Genomic DNA, 27676 nt, shown 5'->3' with positions numbered 1-27676 from the left:
GGTTGCCGTGGGGGCTGCCGTGGGGGCTGCCGTGGGGGCTGCCGGGACAGGCAGCCTCGACACAAATATTTGAAACCCGGTATCTGCAAGTGTTTAAAGCCCGGTATCCGGGCTGAGCAAAGACAAAGCCGAAGGAGCGTGATGCGGCAGCGGGCGTGCTAGTGGGGGCTCCGGTGCTTGGTCCCTGTAGTCAGACCCCCAACCCGTCCCCACTCCGCTCCCCTCGGGAGCAGCTATGGCAGGAACGGCGCTTTCCTCGCCCCTCCTCGCTGCGGGGCAGAGCGGGACCCAGCACCCAGATAAGCAGGAGCCGCTGGCGCCTGTGGCCTGGGTGCAGGATCTGGCCCTGCTCCCATTGAGCTCCCAAGGTCCCTGCAGGGCAGACGGCACCTTTGGGCTCCCCCTTTCATGTCTGCCCCAGCTGGGCACATGCCCACACTGCACTCCCCTTCCTCCTCTTCCTCTTCTCCCTTCTCCTCCGGTCCCACTGGGTGACCTCGTCCCCCGCTCGCAGGATCTATCCTGAGCCTCTTTGCCTGGGCCAGGGCACCGGGAGTTTTGCAACAGTCCTGGCACCTCCGTGGTGGGTGCGTGATGAGTCCCCAGGTGCCATCTCCTGGGACTCGGCCGCGGTGCTCACCCTGTGCCAGCTCCCACAGCGGCATCCCCATGGCACCCCTGCATCACTGCCCCCCAAGGTGAGGGCCACTCTCAGCTCTCAGCTGGGGGAAACTGAGGCAGGAGGTGAAGCGAGTCAGGCTGTTCCCAAGGGGCCAGTGGCATCCAACTCCCCAGGCCTGGGTGAGTGACCCCGGGTGCTGTCACCACGCACGCCACGGCCGCTTCGGCTTCATCCGGGGACCCCCCACCTGCCCGGGGCGAAGGGGCCACCTTGCGAGGGCAGGGGTAGGAGCGGGCACCCGGTGCCGCCGCCCTCCGAGCCAGGATGCGTCCCTGGAAGCGCTCCCGGCTCTGCCGATGAATCACACTTTCCCCCGAGATCAGATCGCAGCTCCTGCGTATGGGGGGGGCCGGATCCTCACCGCTCACCCTCCCGCAGCCGGACCCCCCGCACCCTCGGGAAGCAGAGCCGCGGTGAGCTGCGTGCGGAGGGCACGGGGCTGGCGGTATCGCCCAGGCTCGCCGCTGCTAAATCCCGTTGTCGATGGGGTTTGGGGAGGCTGGTGCCGCCGGCGCTGCCGGAGCCTCGGGCCAAGGAGGCCCCTGAAATTGGGCAAACCTCCCCAGTAGCTCAAGCCTGACCCTAAAGATTATGGGGGGACAGCACGGGGACGGAGCCATCGCACTGCCGTGGTGGTGCCAAGATGGTGGTGCCAAGATGGTGGTGCCAGGGCGGTGAGGCTGCGGTGCTGGCTCCGTCCCTGCGCTTGGGGCAGATCTGCCGTGCGTGATGGGAAGGAAAAATCCACCGGGAAGGGGGACGGCGGCACCAGCACCAGGACACCGGCAGGGAGGCAAAGTGACCCACGGCTGCTCTGTGCTCCCACGACCCCCTTCAGCCGCTCGCCGGCTCCGTGCCGGGGCCGCCGCGGCGGCAGGGCAGCGACCAGAGCCGCCGCCATTTATTCCAACAGCCAGAACATTTTATCTCTCAAATACTCTCCTGCCTTTTGCTTTCCCCTCCGGCAGCGCCGCCGATAACTCCCCACCAGCTCTGTTTACCGGAGCAAAGTCCACGCCGGTTCGCACACGACGGCGTCTCTCCGTGCCGGCCGAACCCAGCGCGTGCCCGCGGCCGGCCGGGCTCTGCCGAGAGCATCGGGGTCCGGCCGCTGACACCCGAGCCGGCCGTTGCCTGGTTATATCCACAAAACAGCCCCGCGCCGGGGCCGGGGCCGGGGGATCCTCTTACGGAGCGGAGAACAGCTGAGCCTTTTCAATCCCCACCCTGCCCTTGGCAGCTCGTCAGATAAACCCCAGCCGGGGCTCGGCAGCGCCGCTGCCGTCGCCCCCTCCATCCCCTACAAGGGTTTGTTAGACCCAGCCCGCACGACCTGCAGGTTTCTCCCCTTGGCAGTTTTAGCTCGAGATATATATTTATACACGCAACTTGTGCGAATTAACAGCATTCCTCTCCTATTGAGTCAAAAGTCTCGGCGCAAATAGAGGCGCTTCATGGAAAAAAAAGAGAGAGAGAAAAAAAAGGTGGGTCGTGCTGAAAAAAGCAACAGGAACAAAAAAAAAAAGAAAAAAAACCCACCCAAATCATCCTTTTCCTTTTAAAGCTCGGTTCCTGGGAGATGGACGAGCGCAGTTATTTTAAACCTGATTTCGGCAGCCCGGCGGCGAGCAAGGCATGGGCAAGGTGTCGGTGACGGTGTCGGTGACGTGGGGACAGGGTGGCACTGGGCGATGTTGCAAGCTGTGGTGCGCGTTGCTGGGCGATTTTGGGGCACGTAAGCTGGCGACTTCCTGAGCGGCGAGCGCCGACTTCCTGAGCCGCGGCGGCAGCGGGCAGGATCGGGCCCTGGCAGAGGTAGGCTTGGTTGGCTCTAACACCGCGGGGGGCGGCCGGGCCAAGCACCCGCTGGCTGTGCCACCACCCCGGGCTGTTGCACCCATGCCAACGCGGCAATATATCTAAAATATGTATTTTATATAAATATATGCTAATAATATAACGGCCGAAGGGCCGGTTTAGGGTGCCGCGGGGTGGGGAGGATGGGGGGGACACTGGGGGAAAGCAGAGCTGTGGGGTGAGCAGAGGTGCAAAACCACATCTGTGGGCAGCGAAGGCAGCAGCGAGGGCAGCGTCACTGCCGGGTGCCCGGGAGTGCGGCCACGCCACCCCCTCCATCCCCGAAAGAGAGGGGAAAGGGGGGGCAGGCTCGGGGTTACGGGTGGGAGGGGAAGCGGAGGCCGCACTCTGCCGTTACCGGGGTGTTTGCAGGGTCAGCCTGGGGCACCTAAAGACCCCCGAGATGTTGGTATTTAATACATCAATATGCTTTAATAAATACCAAGGGGAGCGCGGCCAGCGCCCCGCCGAGCTCCCCGCTCCGTGCACAGGATGAGGCCGCAGCATTTGGCCCCCACGTGCTGCGTCCTCCCGTGTTTCCCCTTCCAGCCGCCCGCGTTGGAGGCGAACCCCGCGCGCCCCAGGGGCCACCGCCCGGGCACCCCGCTGTCCCCATCCCGGCCACCCCGTACCCTGCTCAGGACCCCGGCAGGATGGGGCCCCGTGGCTCCCAGGAAAGAGCCCCCAGCCCCGTGGGAGGGTTTGAGGCTGCACAAAGCAGAACCTCCGCTTTACATCACGGGTGGGAACAGCCGGAGCGGGATGGGGGGCTGCGGGGGATGCTCCCCAGGGATGCGGGCTGGCTGCAGCCAGCCCCTGCGGCTGCCTCTGCCAAGGATGCAGGCGGCTTGGCCTTCCCCGCCCTCCTCCTCCTCCTCCTCCTCCTCCTCTTCCTCCTCCTCCCGCTCTCCGGGGCGGAGGGAGGCAGCCGCCCGCAGCTGGCACCGCAGGCGGTGGCCGGCCGAAGCGGCTGCTCCGGGGAGTCTGATTTCCAGCCCTGTTTATTAATAACCCCCCCCCGCCCCATGCTAAGCCCATGTGCAGCGCAGAGCCGGAGGTGCTGGGCCCCGGGGGAGGAAGGTAAGAGCCTGCCTGGGGCGAGCGGAGAAGGAGCTGGTGTCTGCCGTGGGGTCCCGTGGGTGCGGGAGCCTTGGTGAGGTGGGGGGCGTGGGGCAGGCGAGGGGGCTGCCAAAGCCTGGGGTGGAGGATTGGGGTGGGGGGGATCTGATGTTTAGCACCCGGGGAAGCATCCCTGGACCCTCAGGAGTGGGAGGGCGGGTACCCAGGAGTGCTGCCCACCTGGGGGGCTCTGGGACGAGGAGTGGCGGGTGGGAACGAGCCCCCGCGCCCCGCGGCGAGGGCGGGACGGCCGTCCTCCCCTCCCGCGCTGCTGGAGGCAAAGCAGAGCCAAGAACTTTGAAAAATAAGCGCTGGCACCAGAGGAGGGCAAGGAAAAATGAAGCGGAGCCCTTTCCCCACCTTGCCAGGCGCTGCCCCCTCTCCAGCGGACGGGCCGTCGGGTCCGAGGCTGCGATGTGTCATCGCTGCCGAAAACTACCTTATTAGGAGAGAAAGTATCGGTGAAAATCAGTTCTTTCCTTAAAGCCGTTGCCGCGAGCCGAGGGCTGCCTGCGAGTGCCAGCCTGCGCTCATTCCTTGGGGGATGACTAGACATGAACTCAGCGGCGTGGCCGGGAGGTGAGAGCATCCTCCTGCCGAACCCACCGGCCCCGGCTCCTGGAGGCAGCAGGAAAAGCTGCAGCTCATTGTCCTCTCCATCCTTCCCCAAATAGCACCCGGGCGAGAGACGCGAGTATTTTGTGGTGGCAGCTGCAGGTACCGGGGCTGGGGATAATGACGGATCGGATGACTCTGCAAAGCGGAGCTCGCCGGGCTCCTGCTGCAGAAGCTGCCGCTCGCTCGGGCGCTGCGCCTGCAGGGCTTTACCCCATCTCAGCCATCCTGGAGCCCGCCTGCGCTTTAGCAGCGTGTTCCCTTGCCGTGAGGTTATGCCACATTGCTAAAATCCCGGCAAGTTTTACCGGCAGTGCCCACGCCGGCGGTGCACAGTGTGTGTGACACCCCAGGTGCGAGATTTTGGCAGGGGCACAGCAGCCACGCTCTCATCTCACCGGTCACACTGGTGCTGCTGGGGAGATCGGCCACGACACAATGGGCAGCTCCCACTGGCACTGGAGTAGCTCTTGGTTTCGGGGTCCAGGTTTGCGTCCCTCGCTCTTCCTCCGTCGCAGTCAGTCACTTTTAGAGGGTTTCGAGGGGCCAAAGCCAACAGTTTGGGTCGAAGTTGTCATCAGAGCGTGCAAGGGCAGCCCTGCCCGGCTTGCACAGCCCCTGGGTGACATGGGGACAGTCACGGCAGCGGGGCTGCAGCGAGAGCCCCCCAGCTCAGTCTGCTGCGGGGCACCCGCATCTCGCAGGGCGGAGTGGAAGGGACCTGTTACACTCATTGCTCTGATTCACGTGTCCTCTCCTTTCCAGGGACCTGATGGCAGAGCCTGAGCCCCCTCCAGAGCTGCAGCTGGATGAAGCCGGAGCATCCTCAACCCCGCAGGGAGCGGCTGCAGGTGCTGCTCCGCACCCGGACCTTTCGCGCAGCTCGTTAGAGCCAGCGGTGGGTGTGGGGGGGACACCCCTGCACCGGGGCAGCCCAGACGCCTGCCGAGAGCTGCAGGCAGACGGCGAGGATGCTTCCTCGGAGCTAAACATGCCAGGGCTCCAGCTGGATGAGGATGCGGCCAGGGCCAGGATCCCGCTGGATGTGGATGTGGCAGGAATCCCACTGGATGTGGATACAGAAGGAGTAGGGATCCCACTGGATGTGGATGTGGATGGGGCAGGGATCCTACTGGATGTGGATGCAAGTGGGACGGGGATCCCACTGGACGCGGATGCCGATGGAGTAGGGATCCCGCTGTACATGGACACAGATGGGGCAGGGATCCCAGCCGACGCGGATGCAGATGGGGCAGGGATCCCGCTGGATATGGATGCAGAGGGGGCAGGCAGCCCCCTGGACGCGGATGGCGTGGAGCATCAGTGCCTCACCCTCGAAGAGCTGGGGGACTACTTCCAAGAGTGCATCGAAGCCGTCGAGCAGCTGGAGAAAGAGAGAGACAGCCTGATCGCGGAGCTCGCCCAGCTCCGGGAGCCGGCGCTGCAGGAGATCCGCCATGCCCACGAGGAGATCCAGGCGGCCTGCCGGCTGCTGGCCAAGGTGGAGCTGGAGAGGGATAACCTGAAGGATGAGATCCGGCAGATCAAGCAGAAGCTCTTCAAGGTGACGAAGGAGTGCGTGGCTTGCCAGTACCAGCTGGAGAGCCGGCGGCACGACCTCTCCCAGCACGCTGCTTACCAGGGCAAGCTGGAGACCCAGGCTGGGCAGCTCTCCGACGAACTGTCCCGGCTGAAGGAGACCTGCGAGAAGGAGAAGGAGGTTTTGAGGCAACGGCTGGAGACACCGCCGTGTCGGCAGGATAACCTGTACCTGCAGGAGAGCCGCCGGCTTTCCGTGGAGTTCGAGAGCTTCGTGGCGGAGAGCCGGCGGGGTCTGGAGGAGCACTACGAGCCCCAGCTGCTGCGGCTGCTGGAGAGACGCGAGGCGGGGGCGAAGGCGCTGCAGGAGATGCAGGGGGAGATCCAGGGGATGAAGGAAGCCCTGCGGCCCTTGCAGGGGGAGGTCAGCCGGCTGCGGCTGCAGAACCGGAGCCTGCAGGAGCAGATCGTCCTCGTCAAGCAGAAGCGGGATGAAGAGGTCGGGCAGTACCGGGTACGCGCCCCGGCTGGGCACCCCACGCACCCTCTTGTTTAGAGGGTGGGAGTCGTTCTTTGCAGCCGGTGAAGTGTGGATGCTGAAGATCTTGCTCGTAGGGCCAAGGGGAGGAGCGGGGTGGATGAGGAGGGTGAGGAGATGGAATATCTCCTGCTGGTTGAAGGCAAAAGCACCTCCCGCCCTGGCACAGGTCAGGCGAAGCAGCAGCCCCTGGGCGCGGGGCAAACCCGAGGTTACAGGGGTGCGGTGGGAAAGTGCTGGGGCTTCACAGGATGAGCTGCCGGAAAAAAGGTTTCTCCTGATTATATTCTCACTTGGTTTTGACCTGCCCCTCAGAAATGGCCCCAGCGAGCAGAGACGAGGTGGAGGGGACGGGGGGTTTCCTTCCCAGAGCGGGCCGGTGGCAGAGCTGAGCGATGCTGCTGAGCACAGGCACCGCACTTTTGCCGCAGCTTGTACTGGCACGGGGGCTGAGCTGAGGCGCTTGGAAAAGTCAGTTTTAAATAAAGGTGGCTTTTCTTTAACAGCCCAGCCCTGCGGGAGCAGATCCTGCCTTTCCCACTGCCAGGAAGGGTCTCACCTCCTGTGCCCGCAGCCCCGGGGCCGGGCTGCCTCCCCCGAGGGTTATTTCTGGCTGCGCCAGGCGTCCCCTCCCGGGCACCTTGTCCTGAGGGACAAGGCAATTCAATATCTACAAAAGCACATTTGGCAAGGAGGCTCCACAATTAATCTCCCCCGTTTCAACACACCCTGTTCTCGGCTCGTAATCGCTGCCTCCTCCCAGCCTGGCTCTGAGCAGCTTCTGGAAGCCGGCGTCCCCCCTCCCTCGCTTCTCCTCCCTGCTGAGCTGGGGACCAGGTCACCAGCGCCCGTGACACCGCTCGTCTTGGATTTCAAAGTCCGCTGTCCCTTGGAGGACAGGACTTTGGGGCATCCCTGATGTGCCTCCACATTTTCTTTTTCCCAAATCCCTTGTTTATCTTCTCCTGACTCATAGGTTTATACAATTCTGACAGCTTCTCAAAACACACACAAAGCGGTGTAGGGGACCAACCAGCCAAGAGAAACCTAAGGACCCAACGCATCACATCGCAGCCCAAGCTCCCACCTTTGTAATAAAACAAAGCTTTTTTGCAGAGGTTTTTTAAGACAGTGCTTGGCCAGCTATCAGCCTGGCGGTGCTTTGTCCAGACCAACACCATCGGCAGGCAGATGCCCCACGAGAGCGTGGGCAGGAGCTGAGCATGGGCACTGAGACAGCCTTTCTCCCCCACCTAATCCACTCTTGTCTTCTTGCTCCCCAGGAACAGGTTGAGGAGCTGGAAGACAGGCTGAAGGAGCTGAAGAACGGGGTCCAGCTCCAGCAGCGCAAGAATCAGGAACTGGAGGAGCTGAGGACCAGCCTCCACCAGGAGCTCTCCATCTACAAGTCCGTTTGTGTCTCGTCCCTGCACCGCGGAGGGGCTGGGTAGGGGCTGGGAGGAGGAGGGTGGTGGAGAAGAGAGGCTGATGGTCACAGAGCTATTGGACACCGTGGGCTTTTGCTCCTGGTGCCCGGGCACATGGCCAGCACGTGAGCAAGGGGTCTGGTGGGGCAGCACAGGGGGAACTCCAGACCTTTCGCCATCCAGCAAATAGGGATTTGGTGGAAATTCCTGTACACAAGGAGTGGAGGTTGCTTTCCAAGAAGCAGGCATGGCAACTTAAACCAAAGTGCCGGTCTCCTTAGGAATATGTGGAAAGGAGCTGAGGTTTAGGTTTGGGAAACACCGTTGTGGATGCTCTTCAGTGAGAGAGAACTGTCTCTGCTGCGGCTTCCACTCAGGTCTTCTTTATGACACGGGATTTTTCAAAGCTTCAGAAAATGTCCATAAGTTTGTGGACTATTTTAGTCACCAAACTTTGTGTTGTTGTGTTACTCCAACCTCAGCTGTACAAACTCTTAACCATTTTCCATAGCTTCTGTGTTACTTTAGTATTCTTTTTTCCCCTTCTCCACTCAAACCTCCTCATGCAAGTGCACCACGGGAGATATTCCCTACCACAAATAGGTACAGTTTTCTTTTATCCAGGTAAGACTTTAGCATGGTAAGCACAGGAAGAGATCTCTGTTTCAGCCTGTCACGTCACCAGCCATTCCAAGATGTACTCACGAGAGTAACTGCATTTGCGATTCCGACCAGATCCCAACAACCCCGTGTCTTTGCTGCTGTGGTCCTTCTAAATCACACGTCTAAATCACAGACCAATATTTAAGCCCGGGCGCAGCAGCGCAGCCTCTTAACTCCCGGCAATCTACAAATTGCCGTCCCTGGAAGCGATAGCGTGCAAGGCTTCTCATGTGTCAGGACACCTCATTAAGTTTCACATTTGCACCGGGGACCTCAGAGTTAAGCACGGCTCCGAGCTGCTGTCTCCCGTAGCTCACACCGAAAATTACATTCCCTTCTGTTAAAGCTGGTTTGTTTGCCAAGGGCTCTGGAAGGGCTGGGCTGGGTCTGCCTGCTCACAAGACCAGGTACTGAGCCAGTTTAAGTGTTTCCTAATGACTTTTCTTCCACACTGCGAAAAGAAAGAATGTTTTTCAGAAGTAGCATCTGTCCCCCTTCCCCATTTTCTCCATCCAGAGTACTTTATGTAAATACTCAGTAGCCTAAATTTACTTTCTACCCATACAGGAGCTGCCTAGAAATCTACGGACACCTTTGCAAATCGGAAGAAAAAGCAGACCAGGACTGTTAGAAGGATGGACTTTTCCTCTTTGTAGCAAAAGTAAAGGACAGAGGCATCTGCAGGGGACGACTCCTCTTGCTGCTTATCCTACCTGATGCACAGCAGCTGCCCAAAGCCAGGAATACCAGACAATCATTTGCTTGTGTGTATTTCTCAAGGTGCTGCTGTTAATCGTGTAGTAAAACTGCTTTTCCAAAGAGGAGCAGAGAAAACAATACTTGCACTGAACAATGGACATTTATGAAGAGTAACAGATGTATGTTTTGCTGTGTTCAGAAAATATATCTTGTCTTGTTCCACAGGTGGATTGTATAAGCCTGCGCAGAAAGTATTGTTCTGGAAGCCAGTGTTAAGGGGCTTAATTTTTAAAGTTTACATGCAAGAGAAGCTTTATCCTTTTAACGGGATTTTCTTTTGTATTTCAAGGGTCTCTGCTGTATTGTGACATGCTCCACTGTGGGCCACAGAAACTAGTTTGTGGATAATAGGTTTCCACTTTATATAAAGTCTCACACTGAAAATAAAGGTCGGAGTTTAAGGATCCTTTTAATTCTCAAAGCTGCGTCTCAAAGAGAAAATAACAAGCTTGTGTGTACTTGTAAGGTATCCGACTATTCATGCTGCAGACTAACAAAAAAAAATAGTTCTGTGGTAAGGGCTAAAGGCAATCCCAAAATCCAGACAGCAGCACACTTCAGGTGGAAGGCACACTTCAGTGCATTCTCGACTGCTTGGGGATATCAAGTTCTCATTCACTCATTTCACAAAGAAAGCAGCAGAAACAAGAAGGGGAGAAGCGTCCACATGTTACAAACTAAGGAATATCTATACCAGCACCGCAGGACACATAGGGTAGAGACTATGCCCTTGCTTTCTCTGCTTTCTGAAAAGGTACACTTTACTCTCGACAAAGTAGTTAGTGCAGAAGGAAAACATCCGCACAAAAATCACAGAGCTACACAGCATTTATGTAGAAAAAATTTATTCCATCTGAAGCACTTACACACAATTAGTCACGAGGAGCATGGAGAGTAACAGGTTGCTGGTGGAACAGGACACCCTAGTGGAAGATGTGCAGGAACTAGTGGTCAAGGACTAACTCCTAAAAAAAGTAGTTCATCCACATTTAATTTGCTTTACAGATACCAGCTACCAATGCTGTTTTAGGTTACCGGGCATGCCATCTGTGGTACATCAGTTGGTAAAAACATACACCTTTACAACTTGGTGGCCCCAAGTTTTAAAAACCATTTCACAGAAAGGAAAGAAATATATGTGAAAACACAGCTCAAGAAACACACAATAGAGCAAAATACATGGAAGGTGAACAATGCTCTGCAGGAATAGCTAACGAATCCAAACCGCTGTCGCCCAGCAGACGGGAGAAAAGGGAAAGGAAGGAAGGAAGGAATGAAAAACCCAGAATTACCAGTAGAGACAAAAAACACAGAAAGAAATTTAATTTCAGTTCAAATCAGAATCTGCAAGTCTGTTTTGTATCTGCAGAGGCAGAAAAATCCACAAGGTGCAGATTAACTAAAGGAATCCCAAGACTTCTGAGTTGTACTGAAGAGGGCAAGACCTTCCACACTCCATTTCTGAACTGCCAGTGGATTAACACTTGTATCATCTCCATGGGCTCAAGCATACTCCGGCAGCTCTGCCGATTTAACTTTTGTTTAAATTAGGCAAAAGCCCGCAGCTGTAGCAAACTAAAGACAGAAGAAGAAAAAACAACAAAACCAAGTTTGCTCTGTGTGATGAAGGCAGCTAAAATGGGAGAGCCAGCCCTATACGCAAGAGGTTGCTGGAGGAAATCTGACCAAGGAGCTACAGCACGGTACCAGCTGAGTTGGGCTAAGCCCTTTTCTTAGGGAGTACTCACTGTCTGGGTTAAAAAGCCTGCTGATGGTATCTACAGAAGGATGGCTGAACACAAAGTCTACGTGTGTCTCAAAACCAGTGTTAAGTCAATATCAGGGTCGAGAGGGAAGAGAAGGAAAAAGACTAAAAACGGGAAAAGGTTGTCATCTAGGATCCTTGACCTTCTGGATCCACACTTCCTTCAGGGTCTTCATCATTATATATGTTCTCCGCCTGCAAGACAGAGACGGAGGAACTGAAGAAGCATTTAACCACCACATTGAACAGGATTGCATCTGCTAGAACACTACAAAAAGTTGTGGAAGTTTTTCATCTGCAGTTCTGTATTACCCATCCCTGATCCCTCAAGGCCATTTAACATTAAAGATGCAACACAAACGACCTTTTCCGTAACAGTCATGTCTCCAAAACATTTCATAAGGACCCTGTAAGTTACTGTAGCTTATGGAAATCTGCCTTCTTAAAGTAGAGACCACTGCAAGACTTACTTCAATTAACAGACTATTATGTCTACATTCAGTAGATCCTCTACTTAGCAGCAGCACCATCCAAAAGAACTATGTGGAAGGCTGCTAAGAACAAAGCCCCTGTGAACCAATTTATAGATAAAAAAAACAAAACTAGGAGTATGGTCTTGCAAAAGGTTATTCAAACGATACAAGATTGTTTACCAAAACCTTCAACAGCTGGTAATTCAGCGTCAGAAAACTTCCTGTTCACCACCATCCCTCTCCATCTTCAGGAAGATATTTATATAATTTGCAAAGATTTCATTCTTTAAGACAGTAACTAACAGAAACCTCAATTTCATCTTCGGTTCTCACCAGTACTTTCTTTTTTTTAAATCATGAGAAAAACATCTGAGTTTTTTTAAACCATTGTTTCAACAAAACCTAAAGTGGATTTCACTATCCCTTTGAGATTTCGGCAGTGCTACAAAGCAAGTCATGCTGAGAGCTGTAAATAAAACCAGGAATGTTGAAATCCAGGCAGTTCAACACCATCTCTCACCTGCCACTTCCTGCACCTTCCCAAACAACTTACCATTTGCCAGACTTGCATGATATTATCTTCTGATACAGAACAAATTACCCAGGGTTCATTGGGATTCCAGGAGAAGTCAGATATCTTTGCAGTATGACCACCATGAATAAACTAGTATTGGGGAAACAAAAAGGGGAACGTTTTCAAATCTACATTGCAGGGATGAATAATAAGTCAAAACAATCAATGAGATTCAAAAGACTTACCAACAGCTCTGGGGGACCATCCTCAGCATCTTCAGGGGATTGCTCTTCTCCAATTTTACTGTAAAAAAGGGAGGAAAAATGAAAAGGTGGGGGGGTTTTTTGTTTGTTTTTTGAAGTGTGATGCAATTCATCAATAATATTTCGTCAGGACAACGTGACTGATTTGGGATTTACCTCAAGTCCCAAACATTTAGTCTGCGGTCGGTGCCACTGGAGGCCAATATAGTTTCATTATGGGGAGACCACTGAACCTACAAAGATGAATTTAGAAAGGAAGTTAGTTTTAAGAAGCTGTAACATGACAGACATTCACAACAAACACCTCTGTACTTTGTGTCATGAAAGGTCTGTAAGAATTCAAATTGATATTAACTTGAAATATGAATGTGCCCAATAATAACATTCTAACACAGGAGGTAGGTTTGTGAACATTCATACACTAACAAGGCATTCAAGCACCAAAAAGGTACCACATGTAACCTTTCCTCTAACAAAGACCACGTGTTATGAAGTGCTAACAGCTCTCAAGGATATTAGCTGCTCCTTGCCTTAATAAGGATTGCACAAATATAAACTACGGATTCCTTAAGTAGTAGGTACAGTTTACACATGAAAAGAAATCACTGTAATTAAGCTTAACTGCCCAAAAGCTCACATCTACTACTTCTGCCGGAGATAAATCTCTCCAAAACATACCACTTAATAGGATCACAGGATTAGAAAAGAACACATAATTCTGCACACTAACCTGACATTTCAAGATTCCGTGTGTAATTTTATTTAGAGGTAACTACAGTCTTAACTAGAAATCCTTCTATGAAAAAATCTCTACATATTTTTCTCCTGAGTAAGGCATGAGTTGGAGATGAAAATATTGTATCTGCTAAGCACGTGCTACCCAGTGATGTTAATATTCTACATTTACACCAGCAAAATTAACAATTTTTCATTGTCACAGGACGTTCCAGTGATCCCCTTTAACGGGTACCGGCTAAAGCCTTCCTACAGGACCAAGCTGAGAAGATGCAAACACTGCAGCCATTTCATTGTGCCTCCCTGCTTCAATCTGCTGCCATGAATAATTTACATTTACTCTGTACTGCTAGCATTTCACCCTTCTGTTGTGGTCAAAGCTCTCAACCATTTCCTTGTCACGTTCTGCCCCTGGTTTTCTGGACACTCTTATCTGTACTGGAGCTCTACCCCACACACAGCGCTATACAGCTCCACAACAATAAGCCAGAAAAGTATAAGCAGATGAGAGAAAAGAATATATGAGATTTTAAGTGCAAGTACATTTAATAAAAATGTGGAATGGAAAAGAATGTTTTTCATTTTTTCCAGACAGCTAAGTAGAACTAAGTCCATGTGCATAAAAGAAAGACATTTTGTTATACCTGAAATATTTCATCTTTATGTGATTCAAAGGAGTGCAACTTCAGTTTTAGGTTCCTCAAGTCCCATAGAGCAACAGTCTAGGAAAAAACATACAAACATTTTTTGTTGAAGTAACGAATATATACATCCCCATTTACACATCAGAAACTAAACAAGTATGTTCCAAGTTCAAGTAGACGTACCTTATCAGCTGATCCTGTAGCCAGGATAAACTCACTGTAGGGATTGAAAGAGAGGCAGTTGACTTCAGCTGTGTGAGCATCCACTGAATGACTAGGTTTGGAGGTGTTATTTGACCGAGTGTCCCAGCTGTAAGGGGAAAACATGGAATTGGAACAAAGGTTTATATCCCATTTTACTGAGGGACTGAGGAGCAGATGGGAAAGCAAGAGGGATAGAAGCATTCCGTTTCTGACGACATTACCGCACTTACATCATGAGCTTCTGATCATCAGCAACAGATCCAAAAAGAGATTCATGGAGCAGGTGCCAAGATACGTCTTCCACTACTGCTGTATGCCCTGTGAAGATGGTCTTTGCATCCACCACTTTGCCTTCTTTTGGAACAGCACTAATATCCCACAAGCAAATGGTCTTTAAAAAAATAAAATTTTTAAAAATCGCATCTTTAGACAGACATTCTTTTTACCTCCCCTACCTCCTGCCCCTCAAAACCAAAACATTTTTGACCTTTGCCAAGGGACACAAAGTGCAGATTGTACCCCAGCTATATTTAAAGTACTCACATGATCATCAGAAGCACTAAGCAAATGCCCACTCAGGTTTGGGTTCCATGACAGCCCGTAACCTTCCTTCTGGTGTCCACGAAGACGCAGATCAGGGTTACACTCTCCAGAAGGGTCTGTAAAGAGGCGGCATAAGAACTCCAGTGCCTGGGATCATTTCCAGCATACCCTGGAATACCTGGCATTAAGCTTTACTGTGCTTTACTAAACTTTGCTTTGACATTCTCTATCCTTTCAAGCATTTTCCCCGACTGAAGAATCACCTCATTAAAACAGAATGCACTGATACAACACAGAGCAGTTTGCCTTCTTAGCTTAATAAAAGCACTCTGCAAATTTTTCCAAGCTGCTTTTTTTTTTTTTTTTTGGCTGGATGGCCTAGCAGTGGTCCATTCTAAATTAGTGCTATAGTACCTGCAGTATTTTTCCTTCTCTCATCATCTCCAACTGCACTTTGAAAGTGAGAAAGGCACTTCTGATCCTCCCCACAAGCGGCAGAACTAGTTACTCTATGCGATCTTGACAAGTTCATCAGTAAATGACTTAACATCCTTACAGGATATCAGGACAACAGCTCAGCTACCTGGCAAATCATTCAGTTTCCAAAAAGCCACCTTCCACCACCCAAATACCAACACATACAGTGACATGACAAAACATGCAGTAAAACAGCGAAAGGAAAAAAGCATACCTTTCTATTGATACATATAGGATACATACACTTAAGCTTCATACAAAATAACCTTTTACACTAAATACCTACTTTCCCCTAAAATCACAAAAGAGATGCAACCCACAAAACTTTTTAACCTCTTTTTCACTACATCAACCTTTTCTTAAGGAAGGGCTGGCTGATCTCTGAAGCACAGACATAACAAAGAAGCAGGCACCTGGTTTAGAAGGGTGTTTGGTGTAATCAAAGACAAGGACATCACTGGATGGAGTCTTCGTAGCAATGATACATGGGTTCTGTGGCATGTAACGTGCTCTGTTCACTTCTCCCTCGTGATTTATCTTGATTTCAATTTCAATTTTTCCACTAACTGACCCAAAGCCTCCAAACTCTGGAAATAAAAATTTAGTAGTTTTAAATAATAAGCCAGCTTCAGATGAAGACACAAAGATCCAGACTCAATTAATGGTACTACCAAGCACTTAGTTTGAAAGAGAGTCACAAGATCAACTGTAACTGAAAGAATCCAGTTTTCAAATGGCATGTTGTTTTAAACATGCGTATTTGTAACATCAAAATATCAAGACTTTGGCTAAGCTAAAGACCATTTCTTCCCGAAAATTTTTTACTATTTCAAATTTAACAACACAAGCCCCAAATGTATCTTATCTAAAGCTCTTATCTATAATGTAGATGTGTTGTACATTTGAAACAAATGTGCTGCAACTGCACTTTCAAATATAACAAATTGCTGCACCACGTTTAAGATACGGGACTGTAATATAACTTGCTAAAGCTACCTTATCTTTATTTATAAAGTCACAGTAACTCAGTATTTCACAAAATTGCACAGCACCATTCTGGCAAAAAGAGGGGGTTTTTTGTTTGTTTTGTTTTTAAATCGTAGTAGTATATTTTTGAGAAATACTAAAATAGAATAGAAACAAAGTATTTATTAGACAACATTGTGTTCATGAATAACTCTAAGAAGCCCAAAGATCAAAATACTAATTGCACAATCCAGGCTTCTGGCAAAAAGAAGAGCAAACATTGGATCATTAAGGACTTTCACCAGGTAGAAAGATTGATTCAAGCAAGTAAAAATGAGAAATGTCTAACTTGTAACAATGCTGACAGTCAGTTAAGATTACAGAAAGCATCGAATTCAAGTCTGATATACCGAAAAAACCACAATAATCTTTTTATCCAAGAGGGGCTGGCACAACTATCAGGCAGCAGAATTCAGACAAGAGAAGAACATTTGAAATGTTACACTCCTCTGAAATAAAATATTCTTTTATATCAGTGACTTTCTTACTGGAAGAGTTTATGTAATGCAAAAGTGATAATAAAAATACCAATAAGCAGTACTCCATGAAATTCAATGTCAATTCCTGATGAGAAATAGGGAGGGGTAACGTTTTCCCCCACATGCATACATTTGCAATAAGCCTGCCGCCTTCTTTTTTCATCGTTATATTATTAAGACATTACATACATACAAAAACCACAGTGTTTGTCTATAAATTGATTAGTTTAGAAGTAATATCTGAACTTTGCTGCTTGAACTTTAAGGAAAGACAAATATTCTATTGAGAAGGGAAGGAAAAAAGGTTAGAACTCCTCCTGGTCCACATCTTTGCTCCCTTACCTCCTTTCTCACTATCATAGTGTGAAGCATCAAACTGTGCATCATCGTTAGGCAACTGCACACTAGCTATCACAAGATGATTTTGTTCATCTGAGGTGTGGGTCCCCAGGACTAACCGGTGAATACTAAAATCTTTGCCTTCAGGTCTGCAAGGGAAGAGTTACATGAGAAACAAAATAAGGGGTTTACACAAATACTGATCCAATTACAACATTTTTTGATGACAGCTTCTAACGCTAATGACACTCTTGAAGGTTATCGTTGCTCTCCTGCTCTAACACCAAACTCACTTCCTCCAGAGGAAATCACTTATCATAACTCAAGATCTCAACCTAAAATTCTAATAGCACAACACTCTGACAGACCACCATTCCCATGCCTTCCTTTAAGAGACCGTAGCAGCTCCTCCTGAGTACAGCTCTGAAGGGCATGAACATTCACTGCAAGCAGAACGTTGTTATGGAAGCTTAGGACAAAATGGTGGTTATACAGAAATTGTATCTAGTTCTATTTTTGAGTAGTTTCTTGCGTATTAAAAGGGAGGGGTGTGTGAAGCTGGAAGAAGAAAAACATGGAAACCAAATGTGTGAAAATATCTTCTCAGTAATAGAAGACATTTTCCCAAATTAAAAATGTCTGTACTGATTATCTCTCTAGTGTTCATAGTCCTCAACTTGCTGTTGGCAAGGGAAGGGTACAAAAAGCCCTTGAGACAGAAAGGAAGCACTTACTGTCTTACTTTAAACAAAAAGTGATCCTAGATTTACTATTTATTCGGCTTTTAAAAAAAAAAAAAAAAAAAGGCAAAAGGATTTACCTTGTTACATCAGGAAGCCACTGAGCAGTCAAGCTGGGCCATTCCAGAGCATGGGTCATTACCAGATCGTATAAGAAGGGGGTATTCTTTTTCCATATTTTATACTCTTCATTGATCACACGTTCTTCCACTGCATCATCAAAGGCTGCTAAAGTTTTAAAAAAAAAATGCATAGGATTAGCCTTTATGAATGTATTTACAACATACGCACAACACTGTGAGTGGGCAATTGAATAAAGAGCCAACTACATCACACCCTGGTTTGCTGTTATGACTACTCTATTGCAGTAGTTGCTAGATGATTAAAAATCCTCTGTTGCACATGCTAATCCTTGTTTCTGGATATAACGCTTGGAATTAATATTAACTATGTCAAATTTCATCATCTCAACAGAAGCAGCTTAATAAAATTCTGAAACTTGGTGCCACAGGATACTGTAGAGGCAAAAACCAGAATTGTAAAGATGTTTAAATACAGGAGGTCCAGCAACTACTGTTAAATAGACCGGTCTAGGTGCAGCCTTGAACTACCAGTTCCCAAAATCCAGTTTTCCAAGGCTCCTTCTGTTGCCTCGTTTCTCTCACACACTTTCTCGTACCATCTGCTACCAGCCTCCGCCAGAGAAAGAAAATGAGTGCAGCAAGACCTCTGGGAGCACACCCACGGAACGCGGCTGTGTGGCCGGTGACATCTCTTTGTCTGCACTAGGCAGGCAGCTGCCCACACCCCTCACAGGGCACAGCATTTCTGCGGCCCTCCCCGCTTACACCAGCCCACCGGCTACCAGCACCCCGGCCTCTACTCGGAAAATACAAACGCTCTCCTTCGGGCGCGGATACAAACGGAGCAGAAGACGAAGGGGCGGAGGGACCCGGCCTCGGGCTAGGCCCCCCCCGGGCGGCGTCGCCGCCTCGATGCGTCGGGCCACAGGCCTCCCCCGCGCGGCCCGGGGGCGAGGGGAGGCGGCGGCCGCGTAGCGCGGCGGGCCATACCCGTGGGGACCGGCGGGCCCCGCCCCCGCTCCCGCTCCCCTCAGACCGGCGGCCGTTGCGGGGGGGGGGGGGCACCCCGCGCCTCACGGAGCCCTGAGCGGAGGAGGCCGCGCCGCGGGGCCTGCGCCACGCCGCGGCGCGCCGCGAGCCCTACCTTCCTTGTCCGCCATGGCGGGGCGGGGGGAGCGGGGCGGCTGCGGGGCGCTAGGCGGGGCGGGCTGGGCTGGGCGAGGCGGGCGGCCGGCTCCTCCGCTCCCTGCTCGGACCCCTCCGGCCGCAGCTCTATTGTTTCCTGCCCCCGCCGCCTGCCGCTCCGGCGCCGCGCACCCCTTCGCGCGCCAACGCCGGCCAATCGCCACCCGCCGCCGGGCGGCGGCCGCCAATCGGCGAGAGGCACGGGGAGGGGACACGGGGCAGGCGAGCGCGCTCGGAGGTCACGTGGGAGGGCGGCCGGGAAGAAGGCGGGGGGGAGGAGGGTGCTGCTGAAGCTCCCCTGGGAGCCGCCATTTTCCGGAGGGGAAGGGGAGGGCGTCGCGCGCCTCTGGCTCAGGTCTTAAAGCGGCAGCGCCCGCGCTGAGGGGCGGCTCTGCGGCGGCCGGGGCTGGGGGCGGCTCTTGGGCGAGGCCCCGGTTTGGGAGCGGGAAGGCCCGCGGCTGCGGTTTCCTTCGGTCACCACAGCCGTGGGCAGACCGTGTCGGGACCGGACCGGACCGGACCGGACTGGTGCGTGTGTAGGGCCGGGGCCCGGCCCTCATGGCCCTCCTTCCTCACAGGGCTGCCCAGAAACCTTCGGAGTATCCTCAACTTGCTCTTGGGTTATTAACTGTCTATAATCACTAATAATTTCCCTTTTTCCCTAATTCAGTGCAGCGGTGATCTTTACAGACAGCTCTCCTTAGTATGTAGCTGGTTCTGATCGGCCTGCTGTGGGTAACCGGAGGTGATCCGTCCTGGATCTGACTGTCCGCAGTCAAGGCTTAACAGGTTTAAAATCAAAATGTGTGTTCATCTGGGTTTATTCCCTAAGAGGAGCACTGGCTTCTCAATTTCAGACTTTTTGGAACATACCTATACGCTTACCTGAAAATAGAAACTGGAAATCCTGTTTAGTCTTGTTTCTAAGCCTCAGAATAAGAACCACTCCTGTTTAAAAGTAATGATGTTACGTGCTATCTGTAAATCTAGCATCTGCATTACTTGGGGAAGTCTTGGGCTCAGCTGTGGATAAATCTTGTAATGCACAAAAAAATCAAGAAAGAGTGAGAATAGTTATTGTATCTGGAAATCTGGGGAGGTCCTGTCCGAGGAAAATTAATTAGCCTGAAGTTAATCATGTTTTCCAATTTGTGTCTGTTAGATTTACAAATGAAAGCTTACATGAAACAGCAACTACTAAGATCTGGTCTGAGGACTGGACTTTTAAATGGGGATTTGATACAGTTCATTGATTGTTTTGTTTTGTTTTTTAATTAAAAAAAAACATTCTGCAAGAAAAGGAACATAGGAAAACCCCTGCACTTGTGTGATAGTTGTATCTGCTACGTATGTGCTTCTAGGTTTGAAGGCTTAAATACAATCCCTGTCCTAAGAGAAAACTAGACTTTTTTTCCTAAAGAAAAATCATGTGTAAGGTCGTGTCTAGGGGTTTGGAGGCAATGCATATTTCAGCTTGCTGTGTAAAGTACCAGTGGGCTGAGTACCCTCAGCTGTAAAATTCAGTTATCTGAAGCATGAAAGTTTTACTCACTTCACAGCTGTTTTCATTATTTTTCATTATTACTGTATTTTATTATTTGAGGATGAATGAAATGCTTGGTGTTGTACGCAACAAGGAGGAAGAAACAAGGTTCTTCCCAGAAAAGGCCAAAGTTCACAATTTCTGTAAGGACTGTAATGCCTTGACTCCACTGGCTGAGCATATCTTGTATCAGTTAATGCGGCAAGTGGTGTAGGATTGAACTCTGAACTTCCCCCAGTGACAGTTTTGGTAGCAAACAACTTAAATTACATGCATTTAATATCCTGTTTTAAATATCTGAGCCTGTCTACAACTGTTACCAAACTGCTATCAAGTGAAAAACCGAACTGAGAGGCAATTCTCCCTTTTCCACCGCAGCACCGCACGGGAAGCCTGGCAGGGTTGAAGCACTGGCGGAGGTGGCCATGTTTCCTACCACCAGGAAGTGAGCGAGTGTTGCTCAAGCCCAGCAGCTATGGCAGCCGATGAGAGGGACTACAACCTGACGGAGGAGCAGAAGGCTGTCAAAGCCAAATACCCACCGCTCAATAAGAAATATGAATGTGAGTGTTTTTAACGCTATCCAGATGCAGCGTACGTGCGACAGTGCAATCGTGAGGGGGAGGGAGGGGAAGGAAGGTAGCAGGATATGCTTTTTAGACACGTGGGGTTTCTTAATATGCCGGTATCGTATGTGTTTAGACTGTGGGATGCATCTGTAGTTGAATTAATACTACAATTTTCTTTATCACAGATAAATGCCTTTGTTGTGATGGGTGCTAAAGAAATCGCAATAGAAATAAATTAGTTAAGTCTCACCTTGAAAACTTTCGCCTTTCAAGCTGTTTCTTAGCAAGGCAGTACATTTTTCTACTTCTCTTATACAGGAATTGATATTCAAGGGTGTGTTGGTCTTTTGTGCTGTGTTTTTCCTCTTACATGCACTACTAAAAGATCATTATCTCTCCCTTTCCCTACCCCTGGAATGTCTTCTAAGAACATGTCAAGCAAGTGGCTGGCAGCCCGAGGGCTAGCTTAAGGCGCTCACAGGAGACCATTCAGTGTCTGACTGTTTCAGCAGTGTCTGTCTGGAGGGACAGTGTCTATTACTCTGTTAGAATATATATTTTTAGGATGTGTCCAGATCTTTATTTGATAGCAGTGCAGAAATATGGTGACATATTACAATAGTCACGCTATTTCCATAACTGGAAGAGGTTTTATTCTTCTTTTACATCCACTGGAATTTGTTTGCTTTAGAAACCGTTGTTGAGAATCCATTAATAGTGTGTGGATGATCTAAACAGCATCAGAACAATCTTTCAGTTAGAGTGATCATGGCGTGGCATTTATTTTACATCCCAAGTTAGCTCTGTTTCTGCCAACCTGGTATAATTTTGCATTTCTCTCATTCCTTTAAATGAATATAAATGATGTTAATGTAAAATTTAATACATGCTTGGGATGTTAATCCTACCTTATTAGTGAAGAGTGCCTTCTATTTTGTATTACATACTTTTTTTTAAAGTTCTCCTTTTTGCATAATAGGTGTTTTTGGGTGTGGACAGGTATATTTGTTCACTGAGCTGGAAATATTTGCAAATCTCATCCTCTGCATGAATAATTTTCAGTCCTGCAGACTTCAGCAAAAACTCTTTACTCCTGGTTAAAGTTTCTTTTTATTGCAGTTAACTTGTAGAAGCGTGTTCTGTTGCAACAGCCATACCTCGCACACAGCGTTGTACACGTAGCGCACTGACAGAATTATATTAAACACTGTTTTTCTGCTTGGTAGAAGTAATCCAAGATCCCACCTGTACTAACTTCTTCTAATATACTAGAATATAGATTATCGCTATTTCACATCTGAAAATGAATGCAAAAAGTTCTTGTTATAACAACAATATCTGATTTCCTTTTTTTTAATCCTCATTTTTAAAATATGTTTGGTGATGTCATGCCTTTTCTTTTTTCCTTCTCCCTCAGATTTGGATCACACAGCAGATGTGCAGTAAGTATGGGCAGCTGGGATTTCTCAGTATGACAACACTGCTGTAAAACTGGAATACCTGTCAAAGACTGGTTGCAGATGTACACCTTATGGAACTATGAAATGTCACACGCTGGGTTTTTTGATGGTCAATTTTTTTTCTGCTCTTGGGAGAGCAGAGAATCACGTTTGGTTTCTTTTCTTATGTAATATTCCTATGGTGCTTCTGATTAAGCCTCTGTTATTTGGAAATGTCTTTTGAAATCTCCTTTTAATCTCTTCCTTTTAAACCAAATTTCTTCTGAGTAGTTCACTTTTATAGACATCAATTAGCCATATTAGGAAAGAACTTTCTCGTTGTCTGGTAAAGCATTTATTTTCCATATTCTCCCAAGAAGCTCTTCTCACAAACCGCAAGAAGGAAAATTTCTTGTAATCTGCCCAAATGCATAGGTATAGAAAAGCAAGTATTTTTGTTCATTCACTTGCTTTGCATTAATTCTCATCTTCCGATTTCTCACCTGCATGTTACTTTGGGACTTTTTTTTTTTTTTGTTACGGTCTGGTAAATTATCCCATGTCTTTTTTAGGCTACATGCCTGGGGAGACACTTTGGAAGAAGCGTTTGAGCAGTGCGTTATGGCCATGTTTGGCTACATGACTGATACAGAGACCGTGGAACCTGTGGATACAGTAGAGGTAGAGGCAGAAGGTAAGGCTGCGTTGACTTTTTATATTGGAACTGTATGAACCCTGAGGGAGAAGAGTACCAAAATTTTGAATCTTTAGATGTAGTTTTGTTACAGTTAATTAAAATCTAATTAAGCATTACTAATCTGAATCTTCTAATAATGCAGAAGCTGTACATCTGACGTACTCTTAAAAACGTTTGGATGTTCTTGCTGAGACAATCAACTGACTATCTTCTCTGCTTCAACCATGCAGGACATGACATGTTGTCTCTTCTCTTCCACTTCTTGGATGAGTGGCTGTATAAATTCAGTGCTAATGAGTTCTTTATACCCAGAGTAAGTGTTCTGTTTTGTTCTTTTTCCATTTGTAGGTCGAGGCTATTCTCTGATAATACCAGCTCTGAATGCAATGTTACTTTAGGAAAAAGGGGACACAACAGATCACTTAAGCACAACACATGGAGAATTGAAGATACCGGGGCAGAAGGACTTGAGAAACAAATTTTTAAGCTTTGTTATCACAAACACCAATCACTAGCTGCCATTATTCTGACCGGGGCAGCTCTGCTGCCTGCAAGTAGCAGTCTCTTTGAGGCTGCTCAGATCCTCTGGTTTTAGATTCCATCTAAACAGTGGAATATAACTCTTGTAAATGGGATTTACTGAGACTTTCTGCCTGAAGATAGACAATGTTACTGACATATTTCTCCCCTTGCTTTTTCTGCAGGAGGTGAAAGTGCTTTACATTGACCGAATGCAATTCAAAATAAGATCAATTGGGTGAGCTTAAACGATCAGTTGAGTAATGAGTATCTTTACTGAAAACGCACATACTGCCTTCAGAGTAACCCCTCTGAAGTACTGTCATGTGCTGGAGTTCACTGATGCTTTCTAAGAAGTGGATTGTGGGCTTCTTTTTTTCTTCCTTTGAGGTTTTAAATGAAAATCTCACTACCCTATGCTCATCAATGAAACTAATTTTAACATTTGATAAATATTAACAAAATCACAACCACCTCTCTTCTTTTTGCCTTTAAAGGTGGGGAGAAGAGTTCTCTTTACCGAAACACCCTCAGGTATGCAGTGGTTCATCTGTACATCTTTTACATTTTAGGGGTAGGATGGGGAAGGGTGGTGTCTTCTAAATCAGACCTCTGAGTTCTCAAGGGATCCAAGTATAAACGCGTCTGAATGGTATCACAGGCACTGAACTTAAGATCTCACTTTCTGCCTGTTTTTTGTGAATGAGTTCCCGAAACTGTTGACCTGAGCATCTGATGCTTCCTCAGCACTAGCAAAACTCAACAGTTGACTTCCTTTTTGTGATGCTGATAACACAGTAAACCAATCTATATTCAGAATGCGTACATGCGTTTGGTTTTCACACTATTATCACAGCTTTTTGCTTAGCCAGTTATTGCCTTTTCTTCCCACCTAAAGAAATACTAGAAGCAAATCCATATCTCCCCACCAGCTCCTTAGCTGTGTCAGTATTAGCATAGCAAATGTTGATGTTCTGTCAGAGGTAAGAGGAGCAATTTGTAGTATTCAAGAGGCAATAAGATAAGGGAAGAATTACTTCTTCACTATTTGGCCTGGCCAGGTCTTTGCCATTAGTATGCCAACTTTCTTAATCATCGGAACAACTTTTTGGGGAGAAAAACTATTAAACTGGGTAGCATTTGTAGAAGGTGGTAAATACTGTGTATTATGAACTGCTGCAAGGGATGTCATTTAGAAAATCCATGTGTCTTTTTGTGTCTTTTCTTTCTAGGGCACAGAGGTCAAAGCCATAACTTACTCGGCAATGCAGATCTGTGAAGACGAAAAGCCAGAAGTCTTTGTCATCATTGATATTTAAAGGAAGAAAAATGTGATCAAGTGGATACTTTTCATTGGCTGGCAAAAGTCCCTTGAAAACTGTAATCCCTGTGGAAGTAACTAAGGAATTGGCAAATTCAAGTCATAAATTGAAGGGAGTAATTGCAGGGAATGTCAGTCTCTGTTTTGACTTGAGGATGGTGAGCCAGACAAATTCCTGCATGCCAGGAAAAAAAGAACTAGTTGGGGTTTGGGGGGTGTTGAGAAGAAGAGAGAGAGTTGTAGAGGTTGAAAGTCTCTCAGAAATGCTAGTGGTCGGCTGTGAAGGCTGATACATGTGTTAGGTGCTATATGAACTAAACAGAGAAATTAGTGGAGCTGCTAGCTAAAATACTACCTTTTTTGTAGGGTGGCAGGAGATAATGTTAATCTATATGATTTCATTTGCAGATTTGAATATTCTAATTCTGAGGTGATATCCCTCCTCCATATATAAAGGGTCCGAAATATCTGCAGTGGGTCAGATTTCATGTAGAAAAATTTCTGACTGTTCAAAGGACACCTAAGAAAGTATATCAATTAAAAAAACAAACCAGCACACCTTCCAGAGTACTTTAAAAAAAAAAAAAAGGTCATGCCAGCAGGTGGTGCTGACTTGCTGTAAATAAATTTCCACATGAAATCAAAAAGCATGTGACCATGTACATGGAATCCTGATGGCACCTATTATCACTCTAAGAAGTAGGCAGCTTTGCTGCCGTTGTAGAAAGGGATGCACCAGCTTCTCTGCGGGTTTGCTCCCAACTATGTCTTGCGAAAGCTGATTCTCTTCTTTTAAAAAGCAGATGATTTGAATCGGGTTCCATTTCTTCCTTTAGAAAGGACAATACAGGCAATCCTTTAATGTCAATGGATGATGGACTTCACTGAATCAAAAATAATCGGAAGTGTGTTTTGTTTTAAATCGCAGGACCGCCAATGCGCATTATCTGCCATTGCTATTTAAATGTGAGGGGCACATTTAATGTAATGTGAACATTTAATGTAATGTGTAGTGCTGGCCTGACCTTTTTTTATCGTAAATGCTACAAGTGCCTCACCTCTGGAGGTAGTGTCTCATCTTTATTTTGTTGTAAAGTCATCTTAGATAGATCTGGATTTATTTCCATGTTGTGAAGACTGAGAGATAAAATCCCTTTTATTTTTTGAGAAAGCTTCAATGCTGAAATAAAACTTGGACTGAAAGAATTAATGGATTTGTGTGTGAATAATTTTGGCCAGTGGATTTTTAACACCAGTGAATTACATTTGTGCTATGTTCTCTGCTAAGGTGAGCAGACTTTTTTGTAGATAAGAATGACGATTCGCCTATTCGATGGTACAAAAATCAGTATTATTTTTCACACATTGGGTTTTCTCCCCTCCTCAGGAGCAGCCCCAGGGCTCCAGCACATGCCCACTACGGCAACAGGCCGGACACTGCGGCGCTGTGGAGGAAGAGCGAGGCCTGGGCCCGCCTGCTGGCGCCGCTCGAAACGCACGGCTCCCGGCCTTCCCTCAGCACGGCAAACCGCCGGGACCCACCGGGAGGTGAGGGCCAGGGCGCGCGGGCGGGCACTGCCGCCGCCGCGGCCCCTCGCCCAGCAGAGCGCGGCTACCGCCCCTCGGCAGCGGCTTTGACACCTCATTGGCTGGTTGGGTCAGGCGACTGCGATTAGCCAATCAGGCGTCGAGTTGAGGCGGCTTTGTTCTCCACAGAGCTTGAGGAGGCAGCGGGGACCGTTGGGGAGGCGGGCGCCCGGCAGGGCCGCGGCTGGGGAGTCCTGTCCTTTTGCCCAGCCCTCTAAATTGGGAGAAGAGAAAATTGTGTAGTTGAAATTTAACTTTGTAGAAGTGCTGAGAAGCGCTGTGTATACCATCAGTCACAGACTGTAGTAACACAGTAAACTGCTGTACTTTTAGAAATGGTAACAGGAACTTGCTAGAAAAACATTTGGAATTAACTAAGTAAGTGTTAGTCATCTATTTTTTTCAATATTTATTAAGTACTTACTATACAACAGGCCTTAAATTGACCTTGTTCCATTTCCACAGCTGTGGGAGTGACAGGTCTCAGCTAGCAGTGTGTTTGCTGGAAGAAGTTCTGTTCTGCCACTGCGTTACAGGAGCCCCATTGCGACTGTGGTCTCTCTTAAGACTGAGCTGGGGCTCACTAAGACAATTAACTACATGGAAATAGTTAATTCAAAAACATGCTTAAGCTGCAAACCCTTCTTTTCTTGCTGTTAGTTGAGCAAGCGCTATAGTGAGTTCGTGTGCATCTCTGTGGGATCAGCTAGACGCGGTAGCAGCTGTTCTAGGAGCCAGATTCAAAGGAGATGGGACTCGCAGGGCACGCTAGACCTGTGGAGGCATTTGCCAAAGGATACTTAGTATTGATGCAAGAAGTTTAGATGAGTTTAAGGTTAGAGTGGAGAAGTACTTGGAAAAGTCATGCATTGGTGGTTACTAAATGTACAAATCCCAAGTTAAGAAAATCCCTAAACTGAAAAAGGCTGGAGTTTAGGAGAGCATTAAGGAATTATTATACAGGCTTGCCCTGTTCTCACTTTTCCCTAGGTGTCTGTTAATGGATATTTGGAGACAGGGAGAACCTTGATGTGAATCAATATGGCTGTTCTCAAATTCTCTATAGGGAATTTTTGCTTGCTTGGCAGTAACCTCACGCTACAGATTGTGCTAACTGGAAAGAAAACATAGCATAAAATGAGACATGAGACCAAACAGTGGCTCTACTGTGAATGCCATTCTCTGCTCAGTCAGAATGTTTCTTCTATACATTCTCACTGAGATTTTTTTCCATCATTTTAGCACTAAGTATTTTCAGTTTCTTTAGCAAGCAGAGGTTCTCTGACCCAAATGACTGGGAAAAAAATATGATTATTAGAAAAGCTGAAGAGA

At 48.4% G+C, this 27676-nt stretch overlaps 3 protein-coding genes across 8 annotated transcripts; 2 read left to right on the top strand and 1 right to left on the bottom strand.

Annotated features, from left to right (window-relative positions):
- Positions 1-1755: 1755 nt before the first annotated feature.
- On the top strand, positions 1756-9605 carry SYNC (syncoilin, intermediate filament protein). Its single transcript, XM_075173277.1, has 4 exons — positions 1756-2497; positions 5039-6326; positions 7634-7758; positions 9008-9605. The coding sequence occupies exons 2-4, from the start codon at positions 5046-5048 to the stop codon at positions 9069-9071; spliced, it is 1470 nt and encodes a 489-aa protein (XP_075029378.1). The 5' UTR covers positions 1756-2497; positions 5039-5045; the 3' UTR covers positions 9072-9605.
- Positions 9606-10027: 422 nt separating this feature from the next.
- On the bottom strand, positions 10028-18848 carry RBBP4 (RB binding protein 4, chromatin remodeling factor). 2 transcript variants are annotated; one of them, XM_075173278.1, is made up of 12 exons: positions 18629-18848; positions 17482-17629; positions 16665-16810; positions 15231-15404; positions 14341-14456; positions 14028-14188; positions 13777-13903; positions 13594-13671; positions 12371-12447; positions 12197-12254; positions 11991-12101; positions 10028-11159 (listed from the first exon to the last, which is right to left on the bottom strand). In XM_075173278.1, the coding sequence occupies exons 1-12, from the start codon at positions 18642-18644 to the stop codon at positions 11094-11096; spliced, it is 1278 nt and encodes a 425-aa protein (XP_075029379.1). In that variant the 5' UTR covers positions 18645-18848; the 3' UTR covers positions 10028-11093. The 2 variants fall into 2 exon arrangements, with proteins under 2 accessions (XP_075029379.1, XP_075029380.1); XM_075173279.1 differs by having other exon boundaries at positions 17482-17626.
- Positions 18849-18906: 58 nt separating this feature from the next.
- ZBTB8OS (zinc finger and BTB domain containing 8 opposite strand) lies at positions 18907-25963 on the top strand. Of its 5 annotated transcripts, none has more exons than XM_075173271.1 (8): positions 18907-19197; positions 20591-20775; positions 22199-22223; positions 22793-22914; positions 23148-23230; positions 23622-23674; positions 23934-23970; positions 24669-25963. In XM_075173271.1, the coding sequence occupies exons 2-8, from the start codon at positions 20688-20690 to the stop codon at positions 24753-24755; spliced, it is 495 nt and encodes a 164-aa protein (XP_075029372.1). In that variant the 5' UTR covers positions 18907-19197; positions 20591-20687; the 3' UTR covers positions 24756-25963. The 5 variants fall into 5 exon arrangements, with proteins under 5 accessions (XP_075029372.1, XP_075029375.1, XP_075029373.1 ...); XM_075173272.1 differs by having other exon boundaries at positions 18971-19024; XM_075173274.1 differs by lacking the exon at positions 23622-23674 and having other exon boundaries at positions 18936-19197.
- The last annotated feature ends 1713 nt before the right edge of the window (positions 25964-27676 follow it).

The sequence above is a fragment of the Calonectris borealis genome, chromosome 25 (assembly GCF_964195595.1).
Source record: "Calonectris borealis chromosome 25, bCalBor7.hap1.2, whole genome shotgun sequence".
NCBI classification, from domain to species: Eukaryota; Metazoa; Chordata; class Aves; order Procellariiformes; family Procellariidae; genus Calonectris; species Calonectris borealis.
The sequence above is the reverse complement of the archived record's forward strand: the minus strand, read 5'-3'. Positions and strand labels throughout refer to the sequence as shown.